We start from the raw sequence: 12,699 nt of genomic DNA on the forward strand, positions 1-12,699 counted from the left end.
ATAAACCGTGGGTGCTTCAAGATGCTTCACCATGCCCAGCCGTCTCGACATGTCGTAACCCAGGGTTGACGACGTCTACAGTGCGGGCTTGTGTTCCGCATCACAGAACTACATCCAGCGCTGTGGGTCTCATGCACCTCATCATTCGTAGTGTACGGAGTAGAAACGCAAGAACCCACGTGGATGATTGTGAGTCTGTTGGCCATGTCAAACTCCATCCAGAGGCGATATAAGTTATGCAAATATATTGGCCTTCTACAGCTGTCGGCACGGCCCGATTCTCTACAGGGTCCTGTTTTCGCCATCATACATTTAGTTCAACCAATATTCCGCCTCGCATCTACAGCTCGTCCTTCTTCTCCTCTCGTAGCGCCGGGTCGTCGCAAGCAGCCGGGGTGCCAACCTCCATCTTGTACACGCACTTTTCCGCTTCGCTGACTCGCCAGAGCTCTTCCTTGTCTGCACATCCAAGCCAAACTTCAGTGCTTCGTCGGGGACCGTTCCAGCACTGCTGTCCGTCCTCGTACTTGAGAACCATGCGCTCGCCCTTGCCCAGACTCTTCCCGTCAAGTCTCTCCTCGTCGTCAGCCAGCTGGCGGTCGATGCGGACGAAATTGCCCATGTTGGTATGCCCGTGACCCTTCTTGGATTTCTGCATCGTCTTGTCGAGATAGCAGAGTTCATATTCGTATTCGCCGGCATCGATGCTGACACACTTGCCCTTGATGCCGCGGAAGATGTCAAAAGGCCCGTAGTCCTTCTTGAGGTCCTCCGTCTCGTTGTCGCGATCGCGAACCTTGTCTTCGAGATCTTTCTCCGCTGCTTCAGCCGCCTCACGAGCAGCCTTGACCACCTGTGATTCCGACCCAGAGGCACCACTGTCGGCCAGGATGCCATTCTGAATGAGCCAGAGCCTCACAGCAGTCACTTTGTCGTGCATGAATACACGGAGGAAGCCAGGCAGATAGGCATCGAAAGTATACACTACAGAAAGTTAGTCGAGTGTTGGCGTCGTCAAGTGGCCGCAATGCTACAGTCAAAAACCTCTCGAGAGGCCTCGAAAAAAGCTGGTTTCACTCACAGATATCAGTGTCGGAGCCCTCCTCGCCGCTCTCAAACTCAGCCCAGTTGATGCCGCTGCTCTCGCTATCCTCTTTGAGAATCTCCTCCACATCAGCGTCGATGACCTGTTCATGAACAATGTCGGCTTCCCTGGCAGCGTAGTCCTCCCAAGACTTGACGGCAGACTTGACACCCTCATCATTGAAGTTGGGGTTGTATTCGTCCTTGAACTTGCCGAGAATCGTCTCCAGCTCCTCCACTCGAGAGCGAAGATCATTGCGCTGCTCCATCACCTTGTTGAGCGTGTTGCGCAGCTCATTGACCCGGGGTTTGGCCACGCCAATCAGGACACCAAGCTTGCCTCCAGCCCCCTCGCTCTTCACCACTCGGCCCCTATCCTGGAGTTGGGCGGCGGCGTACTTCTTCTGCAAGTCGGCCTTCTTCACTTCGAGACTCTTGATTTCCGTGTTCAATTGGGCGATTTTGGCTTCAGCTTTCTGGCGAAGCTGCTGCGCCTCGCTCAGCATAGCGTTCTTCTGATTGGCCGCCCTCTGCATCTTTTGCCTCTTCTCGTCCGCAAGCCGCTTGTATTCCTTGCCGATTTCGACACAGCGGTTCTCGCACTTGACACCCCCGACATGGCCGAATTCCTCGGAGCCATCGCAGCAGAGGTCGTAGTCGCACATGCCGTCGTTGACATAGACGAATGGCACGTAGGAACCAATGTGGCCCTTGTTCTGGCACCAAAACCCGGGAAGCGCAGGCTGAGCTTTTGCCAAGGCTGATCCGGAGCCTGGAAGTGGCTGCTCGGGGGAGAGAGGGTCGATGTACGCACACGCAGCGGTGCCAGGTTCGTCGGAGCCATCTGGGCAGTCACAGGTGTTGTCATTCACCCGGTCGAAGCTCAGCTTGATGGATGCATCCGAGATGCAGCTGAACTCGGTCTTGCCTTGGTAGTGGGAGGCAACTGCGACGATGTCGATTAGCAATTGGGCCAACTGAGAGATGTCGAATGGAGTCGCGGCTTGCGGGAAGGTAGAAATAGAAATGCCAGCTCCCGTCAATTGGATGCAGACACAAGAACTTACACTCGGGCCCAACACCGCGCGGCAAGCTGCCAGCAGCAACGGCGGCGAGGGAAGAAGCGGCGCCCAGCAGCACCAAAGAACGTGGGTGCTGCATCGTGAGCAGTGATGTGGTGATGGATATGGTGAAGGAGGATGGCGGAGGAAGCTCGACCAATACACGGTGCCTGGCCGAGGCGAATCTGAACACGGTGACCGATTGGGTCAATGGGTCACAGTCCGTGTTACCCACATGTGCATTCATGTCTGGCTCAGGGCAGACAGGTTGAGCTCCAGGGGCCCCTAAGGGTTGACGTTGCAAGCTGTACAGACCCACAGGCGGCAAATGCTCGGCCTTCTAGCCCCAGGTGCCCCAGTGCCTGACGCCAGGCCAGCAAATGAACTTGACCGGTTGGCCTCAAGCTGACTTCTGGAGATCTGGGCCTCTGGTGAGGGGTCCAGCCATCTAAAAATGCCCCTCCTTCGAACGACCCAAGTAAGCGCAAAGGAAAAAAAAAGTTGACGACGACTTGACATCTCCCGCCGTTGAAGCCTCCAACGCCGCAATCATCGCCAAGAGGTGACGCATGAAACGGCCACATCCATAGTAGCCACTGTTATTCGTCGCCAAATCATATTCAAACGTCATATGGCACTACATCATTATCAAATCACAAGTACATTCCGAAAGCTCGTCCGCAAGACCCGCAAGATTCAAAATGCCTCCAAAAGACACAGACAACATCAAGGCACTCGAGTCCCTCGTCCAAACAGCCTCCGCCCTCCTGACTCAACTTCAAGCCGTTCTATCTGAAATACACAAAGCTCCCGACTCCGCATCCGCCAGCTCGTCCTCGCCGTCTCCCGAGCCAGACCCAAAGATCAATACCCTGTCGCTCGCCCACGACTCCGCATCCCTCATCCGCGCCCACGGCACCAAGATTTCCCTCCTGATAATCAACGAGCCATTCACGCCGAGCGCCGTGTCAACCGTCGTGCGGGAGCTTGTCGCAGGCCCTATCCCCGGACTAGTCTCCGCTGCCGAAGCATGTGCGCCGAAGCAATACACGGCCGTTGTCCGCAGAGAACTAGCCTGGCGTGCGCAGCGCGTCCTCTCCGAACTCCAACAACTACTACACAAGATCCCCAACGACGGCAAGATCCTTTCAGAAAGTAAGAGGGAAGGGTTTGCAAAGGGTGAAAAGGGCAGTCTGCCAGCCACGGGTCTCCTGTGGTCGGCATGCGACAATGTCATTGACCTTGCGAAAATGGGCGTGGGGGGGTTCTTTATCCAAAAAGTCGACCAGTGGAGGGATATCCTCAACGACGTCATGGAAGAGATGAAGGAATGGGGTGACGAAGAACCAGACTCCGACTCCGACTCCGACTCCGACCCCGACGTCAACAACCTGGCCGACCAACTCGGCTCCCAATCCCTCTCCGCCCAAGCCATGCTCGACTCCCTCATGAACTCGCATCAAACAATCCCCTCCTCCGACCCAGACCGCATCCGGCCCCGTCTCGAAACGTCCCTCAAGCGCCTCCGCCTCGTCACCCTCCTCTACCAAGCCCTCACCAAGCGCCGCCTCAAAAAGCTGCCGGCGCTCCCACCCCAAACCCCCGACTCCAACGTCCCCTCTCGCCTGGACGAAATGGCCAAGGTTCTCGCCAAGCTACCCGACAGCTTCGGGGATCTAGCATGCGCCTTTTACGAGCTGCAGCCATCCGAGATTGACAAGACCATGGACCAGTGCTTCCTGGATGCCTTTGCCGCCAGCGAGTTGTTTGCGAAAGATTGGCAAGATGGACGGGATGCGTTTTCAGAATGGACGGACAAGTTCCAGGCGGAAATAAAAAAGATATAATGGTCTCAAGGGGGCACATAGACACACCCTCAATGCCAGAGTTGAAGCACGCCACCCCAAGCGCGTCCGTAACGTCCTTTTTTGTTTTTTTTTGCACCACGGCTTCAATTATTAGCTAGCCTTGTGTTTTGTCCTTCTCGGGCCTTTCGTGGTCCTGCATGTCCCGCCACGCAAGCAGCTTTACCCAGAACACGTCTCTCCGCCTCCCGCACCGGGGGGACGTGCTGCGCTTCAGGAATTGGCAGATGCCGCACCCACGTCGTCCCGAAGCCTCGCCGTCCCGGGTCTCTGGCGAGCGGTCCATGTTTCGCGATGCGCTGTTCATGTAAACGTGTTGTGGGGAGGGGCGAATGATCCTTCTTGGCCGAGGGGTCGTGGAGATGCGACTCATGGTTTGCGTCTGAACAAGTCGCATGCACTCGACGTTGGGAAGGAACCAGGCTGCCGAATGGATGTGGTTTACGCAATCAAGTTTAATGTTGTCAATAAGTACGTAGAGGTCGTTACAGGTGCATGTGCCCCAGTACTCCGTATGGTCCCGTCAGATGGCACGGTGCCGAATCGCATTCCTCGTAAGCTAGCGCATTTCCCCAGCTCCATCGGGCATTTGATCTGCTCGCCAAGCTCAGCCACGCGTTCACTCTGTGTCTGATATATTGTTCCACCGCTCCGGAATAAACTACCAGGCGTGACCGTTTTAGCACCTGTCACTTTTGATTTGCATCACAAGCGACAATGAATCGTTTTAAATATGGCATCAATACCCGCAGCTGCCTATTGAGACTGCTTGCCGACCCAACGCTGAGAACTCCATCCATGACCCAATTTTTGTAATGCCACTTTCAAATCATCACCTTCGCTTTCGTAAATTGGGCACACCCACCATCATAAGAAACATGTATATGTATATAAGCAGCAGTGCATCCAGGCGCCCATTCCCGTCATCTAAGCCATTCATCATCCCATTAAGCCACTTCCACTTCAATGCATGGCTTCGGACGGTTGCACACGCACACTTGGGTGATGCAGCTGCTTAGCTTCTGAACTGTGGACATTGTCATCTGGCATAGGAGTGCCGGGGGTTATAGTGACCTTTGGGGACAGCTCGCTGCCGCCGATAGTTTCGACAGCCGTTGATTCACTACTCAACGCGGGTAGTGATCTCTTTTCTTCTTGACCAGCTTTCTCAGCGCACATTTTCTCCACGTGCTCAGCTTCTGCCCCTTCCTTTTCTTCCTCTTTTACGTGTGACAAGGGACGACTTGTTGCGTCCTTGGGGTGGCCTGATGAAGCCTCTCCTTCATCCCGGTGTGCAGATCCGTCATCAATGTTCACTCCTACCAGTTCAGCCAGGCTGCGAAAGTTGAACATGGGTTCACTGCCGGTGTCTCGATCGCCTTCAGATCGCGAACCCGTACCATCAGCTCCAGTAAATCCTGGTCCGGTGTAGCTTCCAGAGGGCGTGTCGACGAGCGATGATCCAAGTGAGGAGGCATTGCTCATCTGTCGCAAATGTGAGCCACCACGAGAACGGCTAGGGGGAATGGGAAGCGAGGCGGCAGCAAAACTTCCCGGTGCCGTAGCATCCTCTGGTCCACGATCCACGGCTTTGCCCTTCCCCGGAAGCTCGCCCGTGGTTTCGGGTTCGGCAGTTGACGATTCCTCCTCCCCCTTTGTGTTCTGCGAAGCTCCCTGCGAGGTAGCCTCAACTCTCAAGGCACTGGCTCCACTATTGCCACGCCTTCGGCCAAGGCCCAGGGAAAGACTACTTCCGCTGGCACCGCTAATGTTCCCTCCATAAGGGTCTTTGTTTGCCTTCTTCTGAGCCTTCTTCTCCGCTTGCTGTCGTTTCTTGGCTTCCTTACGTAGGGCCTTCTCTTCTTTTCGTTTCCGTTCCTCTTCTGACGCAAGGGACAGCCGAACAGCCTCCATGAACATCATATCTTCGAGTTCCTCCATTCGAGTCCGACGGCTACCGTCGGCATTCCGACTAGATGCCCTTTCGTCGGGGTCAGCCTCCGCTTCGCCGGGGTTGTTGTGCGTTTGTTCGTTTCCAGGAGTACTTGTCCCAGTACTCCTTCGTCCAAACCTGCCGGGACGGAGAATGGATCTACTTTCCTGGGCTCCGACCAAGAACGCGGCAGTGTGCAGGGCCGTGGCTGCTGCGGCCCGGCGTGCCTGATGAGCACGAGCAGAGGCCAGCTTTGTCGCCCAGTCCGGACGCACTCGATCAGTTGTGATGACATTAGGGGCGGTTGCTGACAAGCTATGTGTTCGCCGCCTCGAGACATGTAGCGGGCTTGATGGAGAAAGCGTCGAGTTGAGAGAGCTCTGCGAGGACATTGCGGTTGACGAAGCGACATTAGATGCGTAGGTTGAATAAGCCAAACCTCTTCGGAAAGACGGGGGCTCGTATGTAACGCCAAATTCAGGCTGTTGGCAGTAGGGACATGCTGATGGTTCAGATATCAGCATCTCGGGCGGGTCTTCCGGATTGGGCTCCTCATTCGGATCCCTGGTTTCGCCATTCGGATGATGCTCAGGCAGATGAGGATCAGCTCGCTTTATTTGCACAAAGCACTCGCTGCAGATAGGCTGATCACAGCATCGTGTGCGATTCAAATAGGGGGGGTAGGACAGAAAGCAAATGGGACATTCTGACGCGTCCTTGTACAGGTACACCTCGATTGGCTGTCCATTAACAAATGGGTCATGGGGTAGAGGCACCTCCTTTGGGGACAAGTCAGTAGATGAAGCATTTCTGGAGCCCACACTGAGAGCTGCTGCGAGTGCCTTGGCCCTCGGCTTGATTGACGATGTTTTGGGAGGTGCTGCTGTCGTTGGAGAATGAATAGCAGAGCCGGCCCCAGAGCCACTACGATCTGAGGCGGCAGATAGAGTTCTAGGACCCATTGGAACGGTTAGATTCTGCAAGCTGTGAGTGTTCGCCCCTTCAGGTTGAGGTGGTGAAGGGCGAGGAATTAGATCAGGGTCGGGAGGCGCATCGGCGGCCGGGACTGGCAGGCCCCGAGCAGCTGCTACAAGTTGATGTTCTGCCCAATTATCGGACCAGTCACTCAGACCGCGCCAGAAAGGGGCCAATTTCCTTTCGATCTGTATTACACGTTAGAGCCGGGATGATGCTCCTTGAGGCTATGCAGAGAGAAAGGGAAAGGAAAAAGGAAAACACACCTGAAGCTGTCGAACCACGGGCTTGCTGAAGTCCTCGGTGCCGGTATACGTTCCCATTGTCACGAGATATCCTCCATCTACATGTTCCTCCCGGGTGCTTCGCTCTCGATCCTTGGCTCTGGTCAGACGCTCCTTCTCTAGTCGGCGAGCCTCGCGCTCTTGTCTCGTTTCACGATGCTCGAATGGAGCATCCTGACGATCTCGACCACGGTCCCGAGGTGGCTGTAAACTAAGAAATCCACCCAGGTCCCCTCTGCTCATGCGATTGCGCGACCTTCCAGACTCGCGAGGGTCAGAGGAGCCGTCGTGGTGGTCCGGACGGGACTCCTTTGTGTTTGAATTGCCCATGGTGAAGGCACCGCACTTTGCGGCTAGGTTGAAATATGAATCTGCGCTTTCGCTGTTGGGAGAGTGTTGGATGTTTTGTAAGTGCGCTCGACGGGATTTATGTCGTTTGGGTCTTTAAAGTAAGGCCTGAAACAGGCTATCGCCGTACAGATTCCTGCCGCAAGAGTATTTCCGATTCTGGCTATCTGCCATGGACCAAGTTAGAAGCGGCACCTGCAAAAAACCGGAGCCTCTGACGCCATTGAAAATGCTGTCGAGTTCACGGTATGACAACCGGCTAGAAGAGTTTGGGCCCCGTTACGGCAAGCATACATACCTGATACAGTGCAACACTAAGCTCTCAGTAGAGTATGTCAGGTGGACAATGCGGCACCAGGATGCATGTCGGTGTCGATAGTGCAGTTGGCGAAGGACCGAGGTTTGCCCAGCACCACAGCCAAGTGGTCAGGAAATGTATGGGTTTTTCGGGACAGTCGAGCGTGCGAAATAAAATCTGCAGTGGGAGCGAGGCCACAGACTTTGAGGTTTTTGTTTCGGAATGAGGTTCAAAAAAATTATCAAGGCGGGATTTTGGAGGTGGCAAGTGAGCCGAAGAGACCGACGAGGCCGACGACGTCAACGAGGGACAGGGTTCGGACGTCGAGGAATGCGTGAACCCTGTAGCAAACACGGCAGCGTGGTGTAGAGGTACAGTAGGTATGATGCTCGACGATGACGGTTGCTGCTACGGATAAGAGAATACAGGCATAAAGAGTATGGCGATGGCGACGAGAGGGAGAAGGGACGTCACGAAAGAGATTAGAAGTGCAGCGGCTGCGTTGGTGTGAGCGGGAGGACGATGACAAGCGGGATGATGATGTCGACTACTCTGTACCTGCTGTTGGACTTGAGCAGCTGGCACATGGGCACTGGTGTAGTAACTAGCCGCTCACTGGGGGTTGGTGCTGGGCCTGGTGGTGCATGTGGGTTGCGCTGGTGGGCTCAAGTACTCCCAGTGCCGTCCGGTGCTACTTGCCTGATGTAAACCTTTGAACTCACATGCAGTCTCTCAACTCGCCTGATAGCAGCCCGCGGCGTTGGACCGGCTCCACTCCAATTTGGTACTCCAATGTAATGCTATCCAGCGCTTAAGTGCTCCCGATGTTGGCACGGACTTGGACGATGGGGTTAGTTCCTCCGGTCGGTCTTGATTCTAAGTTTTGCAGACAATGGGCAACGCCGAAGCCGTTTCGTATTTCAGATGCATCCATCAATTGGAGGGCACTCTCTTTGACTATGTGTGGTCCGACCGCCTTTAATGTTCTTTGTGCCCACGGAATCATACTAAGTTTAAGTACTTAAGTACGGAGTACCGGGCTCTATAAAGTCTCAAGCTGGTAAGCTAGTAGGTAAAGTACCTACCGTACTTCAGTACTTCTTAGACATAGTACCCAAGTCCAAATGTCGGGCGAGGTACCCGCAGTGGAGGCCAACTGGCGGGAGCACATGCGTCAACAATATACGACCTGGCACTCCATGCTTGCATGCGCACCTGGGCGCTGGGTAGCACGAGATGACCCTCGTCAAAGGCGTATTTGATAGACTTGGTTGGTGAATGGCGACGGAATAGCTGCAGACGTTATCAGCTTGTTCAATCCACACTGCACACGGTGTGCAAGTGTCAACTTGGCTGGTGCAGCAAAAGTCTGGTCTGGTCTAGTAGACTTTGTTCCGATTTGCCAGGTCATGTACCCCATGGACATGTGCATCCTGAAGCCCTGCTAGATCATCAGCCACCAGACCGGACGTTGACTTGCTCAAGGATGGAAACGGAAAACGTCTGTGCCACAGGAAGCCTAGTACCTGCCCCCCGCCTCATACCGGCAATACTACTTAGTATGTAACTACAGCGAACCTCGTAACGCAACAGTCAAGTCCAATAACAATACTAGTAGTACTCCGTACCGCAGAATCTCATCTTGAGCCCGGCGCCGGCCGACGGAGCCAAGATAGAGCCAAGTCCCCAAGTCCCCAAGTCTCCAAGCCAGCGGCAAGGAAGCTGCTGCGGCTCCACCGAGGTCATCAATCGATGGCTTCGTCAGCTCAACGCCATCATCTATCCGAATCAAGAACAATTCCATACGACCCGCCTGCGCCCAGTCGACGAGCCACGAATCACAGCATACCGGAAGCTTGGTCCACCAGCAGTCCATGCCAGAATTGGGTCCCGTCGACAAATATAGCAGTTGGCGATATGACGGCCACGATTTCATGCATATGCCATTATCCATGTGCTCCCTACTCAAGTACCTGGCCGTTCATCTCGCATGTTGCGACTTCCTCAAATCCGCGCGTCTGGCATCCAAATGAAGGGGGCCACTCCTAAATGAGCCATCCGGTCCATCCGAACTCTGTTCAGAATCCGCCCGCATACGGCCAGGGATAACCTGCGTATGTGCCGGGGCGCATACTCGAGCACTACGGAGTGCTCGAGACTTCCAGCGTGGCTTTTACCTTACTTTTACCTTATTGCATACTTGACACCTTTTGCGCGCCAGGGCGATTCTTACGACAGCACGCTTCAGTGTACTACCAAGTGCCGCTACAGGGACAAATTGGTGTGTTGTTCAAAGTGTGATGGCTAATAATGCCAATATTGTGCAGTCTACTCCGTAGAGATGCCGGGACCAGTCAGTACGGGTTTTGCTTTTTGCTTTTTTTTTTTTTTGGCAGATGCTCTCAGGTAGCCAGGACAACACATCTCAGATTGAGACAAGTTGTATGAAAGCTTCAAGTGGCTCTCAACCATCTGGCGAGACAAGGTTGGCGGCAACAGATTGGGCTGGTCAACGTCACAGCTCTGTTACGCACAAGACTCAGGTTTCGTCTATGAATCGCGACCCAATTATCCCAAATCTAAAGTCTCTAGATACAATACAACCGCTCAGGCATTCGTTCAATGTCACAATTAGTAGCCATGACAACGAGCATGGCTATTTAGCTGGATCGTCCGCCTCTGACGACCATAATATCGGTCCTTTACATATCTTTTCCTGAGCGTACGAGCGATACCTGTCCAAAATATCCGTCTTGGCCATGCCGTCTTTTTGGGCGCCGAAGCTATAGTGAGCCGCGACACCTCCGCCGGCTGCCACCACAGCTATTCAACCAGAACACAATTAGTCAACCGTCGACTTGAACCGAAAAAAAGGCATACGAGGCTACTTACAACGTCCCAGTTTCCGGGGCATCTTGACGCTAAAGAAATCCTCGTCATCTGCAGCAATGGGCTTAACATTATTAATATCCTTGCCGGTCATCGCGATGAGTTGGATGCCCATTCGAAGGTCTCGATAGTCCCAGGAGTGAAACCGATAACGCCACAGCTGGTCTGTCTCTAGATGCTCCAAAAAACTGTAGTGCTGCTGCGCGCCAACTATCCAATTCCACCAGCCAGGGCTCGTGTAGGCATCATAGGTCGTTGTCGTAATAGGCGTTCCGTCGAGAATGTGGTCGACCCCGTGAGGAACTGGCAGCCATCGGTGCTTTCGGCCCTCAGGCGGAGACCATTCAGACATGTTGAAAGCGTTGGGGGAGTTCCATTTGGGAAGAAGCGACGCGCGCCAACCAATGGACTGGTGACCCTGTTTTTCGTCATCTTTGGGGTAAAACACCTCGGTTTCTGGCAAGTATGGCCGTACAACGCCCAGGCCCCAATGCAGCCAACTGCTCAGGGGCTGGTTAATAATATTGGCCCCAACAGCAAAATAGTCTGGCCGAGTAGCTCGCAGGTGCACCATGGACAAGATTGTGCTGTCTTCGATATATACCTTGACGTTGATGAGTATAATGAACGCTGAGTGGTGCCTCATAAAAGCCACGTACAATGTCGGTGTCTACCTTGACGTATAGAACGTCATCCTCGATTCCATCGTATGCGCTCGCATAATTCCCGTCACTATGCTGGACGTCGACTCGTGAGTAGCCCGCTTCAGAGTGAATAAGCTTGTCGAGGAAGGCCAAGTCAGCTTGGTTCTGGGTGCGTTGAAGCCAGATAACCTCGTCGAGGATCCCGCCATTCTTAACAAGGTTGCGCTGTTTATTTGTGCACATGATTAGCGCCGGTTTCCAATGACTGCGCGAATTCTGCTTTTTACTGATCTTGATTTGATCGATACCGGGGGAAAAGAAAAGGAGGTCGCGTATCGGCTCACCTTGAGGTAACAGTCCAAAATCGAGGCCTGACTGCGCCTACCATAGAATACCAGTCCTACGATTCGTCGTATCTGCGACTCCCTTTGCCACTTCTTTATATCCGACAGCATGCCACGGTCAGGCTTGACGGCATCTTGAAACGGTCGATCAGCTGCGGTGATGCCAAACTCCCCTAGTCTCTCCTTGAAAAAGAAGTAGGAAAGCAATACAAGCGCCAACGCAATGCCTAGCAGCAATCGCCTCATAACGGGATTCAACATGGCGCCCCGAGTCCCCATTTCCACGAAAAGAAGAGGCTCGCGCTTATTCTCGTGCAAAATGAATGCGTGGTCCTTGGTGGGAGATGCGCAGCATTTGTGCACAAGTCTGACAGGAGGCTCGACTGAGAGTCTTTATTAAAGGCATATAGGGGCGGTGTTGTGTAACATGTTGCAAAGGCCAGTTATGCTGTCTCATGTGACACTCCTTCGCAGAATGAATACCAATAGCATCAGAAGAGGCTGCAATGCAGGCTGACATCGACGGCAGCTCACCTGAGACCTTTTCGCCGTAAGAGTCGAGTTGCCACGGAGAAAAGTTATACGACACTTCACCTGCTCATGTGTTGTCAAACATTCTGCAGGTGCTTGACACGGCGGTACTAGTATTGCGAAATGAATTCGAAGAGGGAAAAACAGTGTATTGAGGAAAGAACCGAGCACGGACTACTAGTCATCATTGATATGTTTCCCACGCCGGGTATCCTGGATCGCATCATTAGCGACGAGGGACAGGGGGAAGTAGCGATCGGCGGCCTTGCCCATCTCATCTTCGGTGTCAATGGCTGGTACCGGGGAGATTGTAAAACTTTCTTACAGTACTCCGTACGCCGTATTAGAAAAAGACGCTATACAAGGCTGTTTCTTGATTTTAAAAGAAGGCAGAAAAATGTAACACGATGGCTACCGTATCCTCACACGTCGTACAATCTCAAA

General features: G+C 53.7%; 4 protein-coding genes across 4 annotated transcripts; 1 reads left to right on the top strand and 3 right to left on the bottom strand.

The window, feature by feature from the left end:
* Positions 1–340: 340 nt before the first annotated feature.
* On the bottom strand, positions 341–2,391 carry GLU2B (Glucosidase 2 subunit beta; the record flags this gene model as incomplete). Its single annotated transcript, XM_014691939.2, has 3 exons — positions 341–984; positions 1,082–2,029; positions 2,151–2,391. The coding sequence occupies 3 exons, from the start codon at positions 2,389–2,391 to the stop codon at positions 341–343; spliced, it is 1,833 nt and encodes a 610-aa protein (XP_014547425.2).
* A 454-nt stretch (positions 2,392–2,845) lies between these two features.
* G6M90_00g040780 (uncharacterized protein) lies at positions 2,846–3,991 on the top strand (the record flags this gene model as incomplete). The annotated part of the gene is made up of 1 exon (XM_014691940.1): positions 2,846–3,991. The coding sequence occupies one exon, from the start codon at positions 2,846–2,848 to the stop codon at positions 3,989–3,991; it is 1,146 nt and encodes a 381-aa protein (XP_014547426.1).
* Positions 3,992–4,972: 981 nt separating this feature from the next.
* On the bottom strand, positions 4,973–7,531 carry SIP5 (the record flags this gene model as incomplete). Its single annotated transcript, XM_014691941.1, has 2 exons — positions 4,973–7,105; positions 7,184–7,531. 2 exons carry the CDS (start codon positions 7,529–7,531, stop codon positions 4,973–4,975), a joined length of 2,481 nt encoding a protein of 826 aa, XP_014547427.1.
* A 2,972-nt stretch (positions 7,532–10,503) lies between these two features.
* G6M90_00g040800 (uncharacterized protein) lies at positions 10,504–11,985 on the bottom strand (the record flags this gene model as incomplete). Its single annotated transcript, XM_014691942.1, has 4 exons — positions 10,504–10,670; positions 10,740–11,340; positions 11,396–11,605; positions 11,725–11,985. The coding sequence occupies 4 exons, from the start codon at positions 11,983–11,985 to the stop codon at positions 10,504–10,506; spliced, it is 1,239 nt and encodes a 412-aa protein (XP_014547428.1).
* Between the last annotated feature and the right edge of the window lie 714 nt (positions 11,986–12,699).

The sequence above is a fragment of the Metarhizium brunneum genome, chromosome 2 (genome assembly GCF_013426205.1).
Source record: "Metarhizium brunneum chromosome 2, complete sequence".
NCBI lineage: Eukaryota > Fungi > Ascomycota > Sordariomycetes > Hypocreales > Clavicipitaceae > Metarhizium > Metarhizium brunneum.